The 14,009-nt window shown below is 38.5% G+C and overlaps 1 protein-coding gene across 1 annotated transcript in view; it reads left to right on the top strand.

The window, feature by feature from the left end:
• CACNA1G (calcium voltage-gated channel subunit alpha1 G) overlaps positions 1-11,530 on the top strand; it is a 484,357-nt gene extending 472,827 nt beyond the window's left edge. Inside the window, exons 34-35 of the mRNA XM_032212057.1 lie at positions 4,946-5,115; positions 10,670-11,530. Coding sequence (XP_032067948.1) covers positions 4,946-5,115; positions 10,670-11,530 — 1,031 coding nt within the window. The remainder of the gene's footprint in view (positions 1-4,945; positions 5,116-10,669) is intronic.
• Positions 11,531-14,009: the final 2,479 nt, after the last annotated feature.

The following is a 14,009-nucleotide window of genomic DNA, read 5'->3' as shown; positions in this document are numbered from 1 at the left end:
ATATTATATAACACTTTTAATTAAACGGGTACCTTGAATAAACATAACTTTGAGTTTCAAATAATACTGATTTCGTTGTTGTCTTAGGTGACATCTGTGAAAAAAATTCAGGTGCTCAGGCATGAAAATATGCCGCTCAAACACTATACTTTTCTGCTCACACTGAAAAAAAATTAGAGGGAACATTGGTCAGCACAATTATTTGTTTTCCCTTTGTGAGAATGTGTTAGCAGAAACAGAGCTTAGAATGTTGTGACAGTTCCTTTCTAATGCCCCATCACTGTTGATTAAATGGTGATCTTTTTTCCCCTCTTACCAAAACCAAGATTCTAAGAGAGAGAGAATGTATTACTGGATTATAGGCTTGAATTCCCAGAGTAAAATTACTTCTTTTCATATGTATTCAAAAAACTAAACTAAACCCTAATCTGAATAGGTCTTCCCATCTCTTCCCAAGAAATGCATAGGAAGTACAGGTAGTCCTTTACTTACGACCAAAACTGATCCCAAAAGTTCTGCTGCTAAATGGGACAGATGTTAAGTGTATTTTGCCACATTTTATGACCTTTCTTGCCACCGTTGTTAAGTGAATTACTGCAGTTGTTCAGTTAGTAACATAACTGAAGTAGCATTAATTGAATATGGCTCAGCCATTGAGTTTGCTTGTCAGAAGGTCGCCAAAAGTGACCCCATGATCCCAGGACATTGCAACCATCATAAATGTAAACCAGTTGTCAAGCATTCAAATTTTGATCATGTGACTATGGGGATGCTGCAAAGATCATGTCACTTTTTTCAGTGCCGTTGTAACTTTGAACAGTCACTAAATGAACTGTTATAAGTCAAAGACCACCTGTTTATGTCAGGAATCAATAAAAGCACATCACATACGGGAAGTAGCTGCAGAGATGAGATCTCTAGTCAATTGTGGTTGTGTTCTCTTTAGACCGTAGCTGCTGCTTATTCCAGAATTTCCAGATTTTCTAGAGTCTGAAGCCTGCCTACCAGAGGTGGCATTCAGCCTGTTTGGACCAGTTCACCTGAACTGGTAGTGGAAATCACGGGTGGGGCGGGGCGGGCCCTGGTGTGCCCACCCACCTGTCCTGGTTCTATGCCGTCCTATTTAGGCACATTTTGAAGCTGCGTGCATGCGTGCAAGCCGTACGCGCGATCAAAGTGCATGCACAGAAGGCCATGCGCATGCGAGGACAGGCATGCACATTTGCAAACCGGTAGGGAAAGTAAGTGAAAAGCACCCCTGCTTTCTACATAGTTCCTTACTGCTGATACAACCATCCGCCATTGCTCTTGTCTTGAATTAGCTATTTCAGTAAGTCCCCAAGTAGAGACTTACTCATTAGAAAATATTTTATTCAATTTTCACATTCCATTTGCAATCATTTATATACAGGGTATTTACTATAAGAAAAGAAAAAAAAGAAAAAAAAAGAAAAAGGGAATAAAACGAACAAGTAAAAAGGAAACACAACTCATCATTCACAACCCCACCTAACCCTTGCATCCTCCATACACCCCATCTACCCCCTCCAACTTTCCTTTCTCCCTCTAACACTCCCCTCCTACTTCCCTTTCCCCTCAAACCTTCCTTCTCCCCTTGCTCCCCAGACACCCTCCTTACATTCCCCTTACTCCTTCCTTACTCCTCCCTCTTCCTTCCCTCTACCTCCCTCCTTGGTGTATGCCTTTATTCGAGTGTGGTTTGATCTGATAAAAGTAAAATGAACCAAGGAAAAAATAATAATAATAATAAAAAAAAAAAAAGAACCACCGTATATAAATACATTCTTGTTCTTGTTAAGACTATGTTAACACCCCCCCACCCCACCCCCCACAATCCCCATCCCTAATCCTCCCGACTTCCCAGGGCCCACACCTGGCACTACCTTCTATCTAAAATATCTTGTATACATATGGATTAAAAAATAAAAGTAATATATCAAAAAAAAAAAAAAAGAAAAGCAGAGAAAGAAAAAAAAAGGAAAAAAAAAAGAAAAGAGAAAAGAGGAAAAAAAAAAAAAAAACCACTCTTTGTGTTGATCTCAGCCCGCCATCTTTATCTATGCTTAAATAGTATAAATCATTCTATCTATGTTTTATTCTCATCTCTTACTTCTTTGCTATTTACCCCGACCTTCTGTAGGCTCTCCCGTTCCCTTCCTAAACCTCATGATCCCTTCCAATAAGATTTAAGCAGCGTGGTTCATGCCATATATTCAAATATAACTTTACAGACAAGTAATCAAACTTTCCCTTCTAGTAAAATTTAAACAACGTAAATGATCTTTCTTTACCCCTTTTTCAAACAATAATTCAAAATAATCTAACCAGATTTCCCCTTCTTAGTAAGGTTAAGCAGCGTAGATCAGATATTACCTTACACAGGAATCAATTTCTATTTTAAGATAATTCCAACCGACTTCCCCTTCTAATAGGATTTAAATAACTTAGTTCATTCCACATGTATTTTACCCTCATCCCCCACTTGTCTGATATTTACCACTATCAAACTTATACTACCATTTGTTTAAGATATAACTCAGAGCGATTTGTAGCATGAATCATTCCACATATTCCAATAATACTTTCAGCAAGAGTCAGTTAACCTTCTATTTTAAGGTAGTCGCTTCTAACAAAGTTTAAACAACATAAATCATTCCGCATTCTTTTTACAGTTATCTTAAGATAATCCCAAGCGGCTTCCTGTTCTAATAAGCTTTAAACAACGTAAATTTTGCCCTCTTCCCTTGCTTGTCTGATATTTACCTCAAATAACGTAGTTCATTCCACATGCATTTTACCCTCATCTCTTGCTTGTCTAATATTTACCACTATCAAATTTATACTAGCGTTTATTTGAAAAATAACTCAGAACTATTACAACCAACTTTCCCTTCAATAAAAGTTAAATAGCATGGATCATATTCAAATAATACTTTCAGCAAGAGTCAGTTAACCTTCTATTTTAAAATAGTCCCATCTAACAAAGTTTAAACAACATAAATCATTCCGCATTCTTTTAACCACTATCAAATTTATGCTAACGTTACTTTAGAATCTAGCTCAAAGTAGTTTCACCCAGCTTTCCCTTCTGATAAAAATTAGTCCACTTTTTCTACCGGAGAGAGGTCTCAAACCCCCATTCAGTCCTCAACTTTAGGAAGTCTTTTGAAGTATCTAAATTCTCGATCTACGTTCTTCTGCTTCTCCGAGGGAGGAGGGGCTACCCCCTCCATCTTGCAGCCGCATGGCCAGCCGTTTGCTTTCTCCTTCCGCTTGTCTCTCCTCTCTTCCAAGCGCGTCAGGAAGTCCCGCCTTCAGAATCCTACAATAGAAATCTTGAGCCTCCGAAACAGAGTTAAGACGAAATCTTTGATTCTCAAATGTAACCGTGATGCCGGCAGGGGCCTCCCATCTGTATCGAATCTGTTGACTCCTAAGCTCTTTAGTTAAAAAAGTGTAGTCCCTTCTTGCTTTCAACATCTGAAAAGGTATATCTTTGAAGACAATCACGTCCTGGTCATCAACTCGGAGACTGTTATTATGAAACTTTTGCACAATCGCGTTTCTAGATTCTTTTGTAGAGAAATGTATAATTATGTCCCTCGGGAGCTGTCGCTGTTCCGCTATCAATGAGTTCTGGCGATAGATTTTCCGAATCTGCCCATCAAAGTTACGTCCCGGGCTTCCCAGCGCATGGCTGAAGGCTTCAGCAAAGGTCTGTTTCAAATTCTCTTGCTCCTTTTCACGGAATCCTCTGACTCTTATTGAAAATGCCTTCCTATCAAAATTTAGCATCATAAGCTGTTCTTCGTTATTTCTAATTTTTTCTTGTAAAATTTGAATATTGGTAGTCAAGTTAAAATTAGCCTTCTCCAGACTTTCCAATTTGTTCTCTATTTCAGCAGAGTAATCTGACAGAGCAGACACGGCTGCAAACGTATTCACCTTCATTTGATTAACTTTAGATTTTAGATCATCATAAAGTTGCAATACAAATTCCTTAATTTCTTGCTTAAAGGTATTAAATATTTTAAAGAGATATTCCTGTGTTAAAACTTCTCCAGTAGAGGGCGTAGGAGACAAAGGCTGTGTTTCCAAAAAAGATTCTTTAAATTCTTTAGACACATTTGTAGCAAGACGCTTCTTTGATCTGGGTGCCATAATAAATAACAAGTAAGCGGCGCTTCGCTCCCCTCTATTTCCAAAGAAAAAGAGTTTATTTTGTTAAGGAGCGGTCTGCAGGAAGATAAACCCGGCTAAGTACATCCAGTAATCATCCACGGAGAGAAATCGCCATTTTGAAGTCTATTTAAACAAAGAAGTCTTTAAGACGAATGGTGCTGGTATTTAAGATAGTAATAAAAGCATAAATCTCACAGGGGTGGTACCCTCCCGTATCAAATCTAGCTTGAGAAAACTTTGTTTTGTCCTGGGGGGGCTAGCCTGTCTGGGGCTGCCAAAAAAAAAAAAAAGGCAGCTGAGAAGAACTGGCCGGAGATAAAAGCTCCGCTTCGGCTGGATCTAATCTCTTCCACAGCCAAAAAAAGAAAAAGGCTGTGGCTTACGAATAGACCCTAGTCTACGGAGCTATCCTCCCTGCCCCTTTCTTAGCCAAAAAGGGGTGCTATCTATGATCTTATTTAGATATACAGACCAGATCTCTGAGGAGCTCGGTGGAGCCCTCCTCGGCAACAGGCCACGCCCCCAGGAAGCCCCCAAGTAGAGACTTACTGATTAGGTCTCTTCATGTATGGCATATTATGTCACATGTATGGCTTCGTGACTTACTGATTACCGTAAGTCTCTTCACTACTTTAGAGGATTTGCTACTTTAGAGGGATTCTGAATGTGGTTTAATTAGAAATGAAAATAAGGAACAGAACCTGTTAGATGCAAATTCTCAAGTTTCCTATCCTTTCCTCAGGGTCAACAACATCAGTGCAGTCTCAGCCTGCAAGCACTGATGCTGCTTTACACATTGCAAGGAACCGATTCCACCGTCTCAAGCCCCAATACAATCTCAACTGGGAAAGCAAGCCCAACGTTGCTCCACCTGCGCGTTCTCCATGTGCAGAACGCTTACTTCGCAGACAGGTAAGCTGGGCTAACGAGGTGGTCCTCTCCTCTCACTTGTTTTCACACAACATGCACACTTGTGGGCTGCAGGTTTTATCTGATGTAATTGCAAAATGATATAAGAAGCAGGAAAAAAATAGAAATGTTGAACTAATGGGTCCAGGCTTCACGCTCTCTGATGAGTAGGACATATATCTAGTGCAGGGGTGTCAAACTTGATTTTATTGAGGGCCACATTAAGGTTGTGTTTGACCTCAGGAGGCCAGGGTGGGCGTGGCCAGCTTGACATCACTCATGTCAGGGGGTGTTCTGCCAGCGAAAACAGGCTCCCAAGCTCCATTTTCAGCTGCAATGACCTCCTGTAACCCTCTACGTGCAAAAACAGAGCTCAGAAGGGCTACACGTGACCCTCACAAGCTCCATTTTTGTTGACAGAGGCACCGTGGACCAGTCCTTCACTGTTTCCAGGGCAGCCCTGCAAGCCAGATCTAACCACTGGGGACAAATCCGGCCCCCAGGCCTTGAGTTTGACACCCCTAATCCAGCAGGTCCATAGTGGTAGTTGCATTGGCCAATGTGGGCTGTGCAAGTCACACATATGGCTTCATGAAGAAAGCATTGCTTTATCCTCATCTAGTCCTTGTTCTTGAGTCTTGCTGGCAGACTACAGCCAAATTTACTCAAATGCTGCTTCAGTCTGCTGACTATATAGTTCCCTCTCTTGATATCCCCAGCTATGTAGTTGAGCCCCCTATAGGTCACCCACCTGCATAACTGCATCAATTTATCACAATATTATGATTAAGATATGTATTTCTTCCATGTGTATTCGCTATTCTTTAACATTAAATGATTTTTTAAAGCCTTATTGGCCCAAACATTTTATTTCTTTGGCGTTTCAGCTTATGGAACTCTCTTGAACATTTTACAATTTTTATCTAAGTTTTTTTTTAAATTTACCCAAAAGTTGAAACTTATATCTTTTGCATTTAGGATTGAAAATTGTAATCTTAAATGCAAAAGATCACTCTTCATTTCCTCCAAACAGCATATTATACAAATTTAAGACTACTTTTGTTCTCAGTTTATTTAAAACCATTATTTCCTTTTCGGTGCTAACTAAATAAAATGCAACTTTTTTCCAAGGCAAACTGTTTACATTTAAAGTGACAAACTAAATTCCTAAAGTCTATTAGACCAATGCTGAGCTAGTCCAGGGTATATTAACAAACAATTAAATTGATTTCATGGCTCTAGCTTTTGAATATGCTTCTTGTTGTTAAAGAGCTAACAGTCCAAACCTTTTTAATCAGTGCCCCAAAGATGAGAAGTCTTGTTAGCTGCTTACTTGGCCATTATACTTAGCAGCCAAGGACTTAATGTTACTAAGTATCAAATCTTTGTTAAGTATAAGGCTAATTTTCACAAAGCATTTCAAGGCAGAACTGACCAAGAGTTGATGCTGCAAAACAGCTCTTTTACTTCTGAATTTTGGTGAAGCAACCTTGAGAACCCTGAAACAAAACAAAAAAAATGACTATGAGATGGCTGCAGGCAGTCCAGGATTGGCATATCTCTAATATAGGGAGAACCAGGTTTAGGTTCATACCCTATCAACAGGAGCCTCCCTCTGTCATTTTGGCCAGTTCATTTTTTTCTATGCACCATTGTTTTAAACCAGGGGAGGGCAGTCTTGCCCTCAGCATTGTGGAAGCATCTGATTGAGACCTGAGGGAGAAAGTTAATTTTATTTATTCCTGTCGCTCATAAATAATATTTACTATGAATTCATTTCATGTCTGCTGGAGTTTTTTTCCCTATTCTAACTGATTTTTTCCCCAAAGTTTTAAATACAGACCCTGACAGGTTGCATACATTTAAATGCAATTCTCAAGATAGAAAAATTGATTGCAAACAATAAAGGCATATTCGTGCCAAAGACAAACATCCACCAATACTTTCACTTAAATATACATGTAGTCAAGCAACAGACCTTTAAAATTGTGGTGCATCTTTTCCTGAAATGAGTCTTCTCAATATGAATCTTGACTATTTAAATTTAATTACTGATTTTAGTATTTCCAAATTATTTGGCTAGCCGTTTTTTGTAAATATCTTATTGTTTCACTTACTTCAAAGTATTCCAGCTAGGATAAGCATTGGTGATACAATAAATTATGTTTAATTTTTTTACTCTGTATAGTATTTATTGCTGACTTTTCTTCTCCTTCTTTCTCTTCTTTCCTTCTCACTTCTTTGTTTCTTATTATTTCTTTGTTGACCTGAGTTTTATTTACTTTCTCTTTGGCTCATTCAATGTTGATGGACTGATAGATTGCCTGTCACTACTTGCTTCTTTGAGTTCTTGTAAGCTTCTTCTTGTGTCATCTAACTTCCTTCTCTTCTGTGGATCTTTTTTATTGCTTTTGATCTATCCAAAGATCTTTGAATTGTGTATGTAAGGTTTAGTTTCAATATCAACTCTTTCAATGAACTGTCTGATTTTGCATTGTCTAGGGTTAAATGATCTGCTCTCAACAATATTCTCCAGCACCGAAATGTATTGTTTTTCATTTAATCTTTCTAATGATTCAGTGATCACAGCCATATGTTTCAATTGAAGACCATAGTTTTGATAATGTTCTGAGTGTGATGTCTCCGCACTTTAATATTTTTGCCTAAAACTTTTGTAATGCATATAAAAGGTCTTTTTCTCTTCACAAAAAAATATGAATTTTTGAGACTAGAAAACTACAATCTGTACCTTCCTCATTTTTTCTCTATGCATGTTTCCATTGGTTGTAATGTGTGTTGACATAATCTTATTTTTCAAAATATTGAATGGCAGACCAGGTTTTACACTCTCTTATTCCATCTTCAACAAGAGATTCCTTTATATCTTCCTCATTTGTTTTTTCTACCATCAATTTTAATTCCAATTCATATGTCTTCTAGTCCACTATATATGCATGTATATGTGGGCATGTACATACCCTCATAAACACAAACACATATATATATATATAATTGAAAGTTTTAAGAAATAAAGTAGAAAAGAAAAAGATATAAAGAAAGGTATAAAGAAGTGCCTTCCAATTTTCTTCACACCAGTTAATTATGTTTTAATTTGTCTTTGTAAAGTTTCATCATGACTCTCTTCTTTCTAAAATCTGTCCCACTGTTTCTCAACTTTAAGATTTGTAGACTTCAATTCCCAGAATTCCTCAGCCAAAATTCTGGGAATTGAAGTTCATAAATCTCACAGTTGTCAAGATTGAAACTCACTGATCCTGTCTAATCATCAGAACTATAAATCGCAAGTTCCTTTTTTTCCATATAAAAAGTCAGTAATGGATTTCCGGTGATCAATAAATTAGATATTGTCTTTACGGTAATCTGACAGGTCAGCTTCATTGACAAGTTCTGTCATCTTCACTAATATCTCCACTATAGATATTGGCAAGTGTTTTCATCTTCCTGCATACAATAATTGGCTGCAGTTAACATATATGAAAATGGTGTTCCACAACTTTTTTTCTAGCTGTTTATCCATCGGTGTCAGGAGGAAATGTTCTGATTTCAATTGAATATTCATTTTTTAAATCCTCTGACTCACAAACATTTTAGGTTTTTATACACATCTGCCCAGAGTTACCCTGCGATAAGATGGGTGGCCAATAAATTTATTAAATAAATAAAGTATGATAAATTTCTTTCCCAATTCTGAACCAGGCATATATTCTATATCGCACCATGACTGTTGTTTGCATACCAATTTTTCATTGGGCAGGTGAGGTAGCGTAGTTTATCTATTGTTTAAGGGCCATCCACAATTTATTGGAGTGTATATATAGACTAAAAACTCTTGTGTATAATACAGGCATCAAACATAGATGCCCCTTGCCTTTTCTCTTGCCTTCTGGACATCAGCAGTGTGTTTTCCCTCTGAATCCTGTTTGTACATCAGGCAATCAATCAGACATAATAGAACTGGAAGGCACCCTGGAGGTATTCTAGTCCAGCCCCCTGCTCAAGCAAGAGACCCTAAACCATTTCAGACAAATGATTGTCCAGTCCCTTCTTAAAAGCTTCCAGTGATGAAACACCCACCACTTCTAACGTTCTGACACAGTTCTCTTTTTATAGTTCCAGAATGTCCTACCATTCAACTTCCCATTCTTTTCTTGGGGCTGCCCTGGCAATTAGTGATGAATTCCTTGGTGAGAGTCACTCTGTTGATTTTGAAGAACAGAAAAGCCTTGCACAGGGAGTTGTTCCCTGCCAGTGCACTGCAAAAGTGTTTTTCTTCTTCTAATGAATACTGAGTCAGCCCAATGCGAGTATTCACACCTACTGCATCCTTCATCACTACTGAAAATGCTAGGCACTGACCCAATTGCAGACATGCTGATTCCAAGTCCTTGTGAAGTCCTAGCTCCAAAATTGACAAGTGGCAGATTGGCCAGGTTTAGCACTATGGGAATTAGACAGCCATCTCCCCGCTACAAGCAGTGGGAATCCCACCACCTCAGTATCTTTCTTCAAGTCTAAAGACTCCCTTGTATTTCTTTTGCTTTTCTGGGGGAAGACAGGTTACTTCTAAATATAATTTGCAGTGGTAGAATACTGACAAATCTTCTGTGAATATCCTTGTAGTAAGGATATTGTAGTAAATCTAATACATGTTCTTTTCTCACCTTAACAGCAGTCTCCGTGGACACACAAAAGTGCCATTTCAACAAATAAAAATATTGTGCAGCATTTTTAGTTTCATAACCCTGTAGCAATGTGCTTTTATTTAATTGAACGCATAATCAAGCCAAAAATTGTTCTTTCCCTGTTAAGCAACACAGTGATGTAAAAGCTTTAATTAAAAAGTTTTTTTTAAAAAAGAAATAAATGTAACAACAACCCCCTACCCTCATGAATGTATTTCTATCTTCTTCCATGAACTGGACCATGTTTGTATAAAAACTTCCCTAGGCTTGATTTTGTGCCTTGAAAAAATGATAGGGCATGCTCTATTGTGCTAGGCACAATATTGAATATATACTACACTGAGCACTGATTAACGTGTTTTATTCAGCATCAATGCTACTTAAGTTCATGGATGCCTAAAAGAGGCATTTCTAAGAGTAAAACTTCTGCTTAGCTTCTGTTCATAATCAGTTGTCCCTCAAGGTCGCCTGCAGGCACCTCTTGGCTGTGAGCCAAATGTGCCATATAGACTATTCTGAAGGCAGTTCTATCACAGTTCTTGTGAGCATAAGGGAAAGGGAATTTAGACTGAGCACATCTAAAATATAGCAAGAGTTTCCAACTAATCCCAAAGCAGAATGTCATGAATTGGAGAGTGTACAACATGTGCAAAATAGATAATGTGACTGCAGGGCATCATGAGAGCAGCTGGTAAACCTTGAAACTGGAGCTTGCTGGAGTTTTCAGTCCATCACACACAAAGCTAAAATTCAGTTGTCATTGTTAATATGCCGTTTACATCTTGCACCTTGCCTGTACTAATGCGCCTTCTATGTGTTTCTTCCCATCTGATTCTTTGATACCTCCTGCACAGATGGCCATACGGAATGATTCTTCGGATACTCATAGTTCAGAAAGCAGAGAGAACCTCCATGCCGAGGTGAGTGAGCTCTCTGATTCCAATTTGTCAGCCCCGTCCACCGAGGACCTTTCTATCACTTTGACATCCTCGGAAGCAAGAGAGTCTGCCAGCTGGGCCCGATCCAGTGTTCACACTCAGCAACATTCCCGCAATCAATATAACATCTCCAAGCATGTTCCAGATTTGTGTGCCTGTACAGACTCTCTTCAGGAACTACCTGGGGATCCGCTGGACCAAGAAGTATCAGAAATAAACAGCTGTTTTACTTCAGGAACTTGTTCAGCCATGAGTGCCTCATCAGTGGTCCAGCCTGAGACCCCTAAGAGAAATGTAGGCAACAGTGGCAATGTTCCTTTGAAGGACCTGAAGAAATGCTACAGTGTGGATACACAAGGTCTTCTTAAAAAACCGTCATCGTGGTTAGACGATCAAAGGAGACATTCCATAGAAATTTGTTCCATGGAAAACAGCCCCCAACATCATTCCACCTCTAGTTCTTCTGGCTTCATCAGTCAGGTCTTCAGTGAAATGGAGGGCTTGCAAGGGACACGGCCAAAGAAAAAAATGAGCCCCCCATGTATATCCATAGACCCTCCTGAGGAACAGAGGTTGCTACTAAGGAGGTCTTGCACCGCGTCCCCTTCCAGTGCAGATGTTTGCTTGAGAAGACGTGCACCATCTTGGGACTCCAAGGACTCAGTTGATGGAGGGGACTCAACCCTCCCAGACAGTCTGTCAATAACTCCAACTCCAAAGAAAGACTTGCTGACACTCCCTAGTTTTTCCTTTGATCAACCAGATGTCGACCCTTGAAGTGGTTTCTTTTCTGTTACTAGTGCCAAACATTTTCCCCACTCTCCCTCATGTAATAAATTAAACCTCTCTATTCTAAAACGGCACTGATTTTTTAAAAAATCCAAAGTTTAAAAAAGAGCTAGCTGGTAGAAGAATGGTTAAGCTATATCATGCTTACTTAAGCATAAGTTCTGCTTGGGTAAAAGCAATACATTGTTCAGAGTCTATATGTATAGTCTATTTTATTAAATTAATTGAACCTAGTATTGCAGTATGTAGTACATTTTGTGGCTTAAAAACCTGGTTTATTTTCTCTTGTTTTATGTATCTCAGAATATTCCTGAAACTATGTTGATATTTTTTTTAAAAAATGAATATTTTGACCTTTTAAATTACATATTTAACCCTCCCTCTTTTTTCTTTATTCTTTCTTTTATTTTCTTTTGCAAAGCACAAGATGTAGCCATTAGTGCATTACAGAGAACATGTGCCCCATATTAGACCATAAATAAGAATTGTTGCAATTATAAAGCATTTCATGGACTGAACCATCCACTATTTTCTGCAGAGATTAGCCATATCTATTTCCAAATTGGATTTTATTACAGTGCAAAGCAAAAGGAAATACAGAAATTAAACAATGAACAGAGTATAAATAGACAGATTTGCAAAAAATGCCCATTACATTGATAATTCAACTGCTTTCCGGCAATATGCATTCATATATGTTGTCATGACTTTCCATAACAATCTCCAAAATCTTATGGAGCCAGAATACTTAGGATGAGAAACATTCTCTGGTTCCACTGGTAGGTTGGAAGAGAAGGGGGGAAACTGATACTCTAGCTATTTCCTTACCCCTAAAATCTTATTTCACTCTCTCTTTCGGTGGAAGAAGCTAACCTGAGAGTCAAGGGCAGCTGCTTACAAATCCATCTCAATTGGAACATTTCACGCCCATTTATCCAAGTAGAATGGACACTTCCTTACTTATGAGCAACTTCAGTCCTTAACTATCATTTTTGTTTAGCTTTATGAAGTGCAACCATTGCTCTATGGAAAAGGCTATGCTTCCCTGAAACTCAGTCTCCGTAGTGGCAGATATTCAGTGTCTAACAACAGGAATGCATCCTTTGACTTGGGACATGTAGTATGAATGTCTACCTTCTGTTTATTCCAATGGCACCCGCTGCTATGAAAGGGATAGAAGGTCAGAGACGTACAACTGAAATGAGTGAATCGTATGGATGGAAATCAGATTTGCCACAGGTATAGCAGGCAAAGTTTCCTACTATTTATTCACACCCCTACAGATATGAGATACGCTAAACATGTCAGGCTACTGTGACAGGCACAACATGGACCAGTGAAGGGGTGTGTGTATCCTGATCAGTGTGTAGTTCAACTGCTCTAGTTCCCACTAGACAGACCGAGAACACTGTTGTCATTCAGTGTGTCCTCGTAAAGGATCCTCTAAGGTGAATGCTGAGGATTTTTCAAAATAGCCTCACATTCTGCAGTAGGAGAATTGTGTGAAGGAACTTTAAGTTACATTAACTTCTAATCAATCAAATGTAGAGGCAGCCCAGAGTGACTTCATTAATTTGCAATTTAATGATCAGACATCTAGAATGATTACTTCTTCTCCTCTTCCTCCTCATCACCATCTTCATCATCAAAGAAATTGTAGAAATTAAATGAGGCCTCCCCCCCCCATACAGGGGGCATCATATACCCAAACAAGACTGGCAGTTACAAAATTAAATGCATTGTTGTTGTTTTTTCACTTAAATAGATACTGATTTGCAATATTGCAATCCCCTCACACACATTCTTTTTCTACTAGCCTTGCTTAAGAGAGAGAGACCCCAATTGTATTTTGATATTCAAATAATTATCAAAGAAAAGTCCTAGAAAGGTTCAGTTCTTTCTTCTCCCCACTTAAGTCAAGATGTTTTATTTAGCAGATTATAGTCCTGTAGACTAGAGCGCCTCTAGTCTACCACTTATAAACTCACATGCCGTTTCTTCCATGCAAGTTAATTCCAGTTAACCTCACTCGGCTTTAACCATTCATGCCAAGTCCTAGGCATCTTTTCTCCATTTTAGTGGAGTGCCAGGATTCAATTTTCAGTGCCAGAGCTTAACCTTGGAACAGAAGAACAAATAGATTAAAAATGCCCCAAGCATATCCTTTTTTTTTTAGTTCTAAAAAAGCAGCAGAAATTCCCCATTGGGGTAAGGCTTTTTAAGTCAAAAGCCTTTTTTTCCTAGAATGCTATGATCCACAGAATTATTTTCCAAGAAATTAACCATCTGGGGATAACCATCTGACTTCCACAGATGCCACCATGGAAACAGCAGATCTTGCACAATAATAGTGTGGTGTTTTGCATTAGGTGCTTTTACAGCATTTTTTTATTATTATTATTTCTGCCCTAATACAAAAGATGATCTCAAAATACTGCTCTTCTATTTATACAAGTAGTCCTTGATG

The sequence above is a fragment of the Thamnophis elegans genome, chromosome 2 (assembly GCF_009769535.1).
Source record: "Thamnophis elegans isolate rThaEle1 chromosome 2, rThaEle1.pri, whole genome shotgun sequence".
NCBI classification, from domain to species: Eukaryota; Metazoa; Chordata; class Lepidosauria; order Squamata; family Colubridae; genus Thamnophis; species Thamnophis elegans.
Note: the sequence above shows the minus strand (reverse complement) of the source record. Positions and strands in the feature narration are given on the sequence as shown.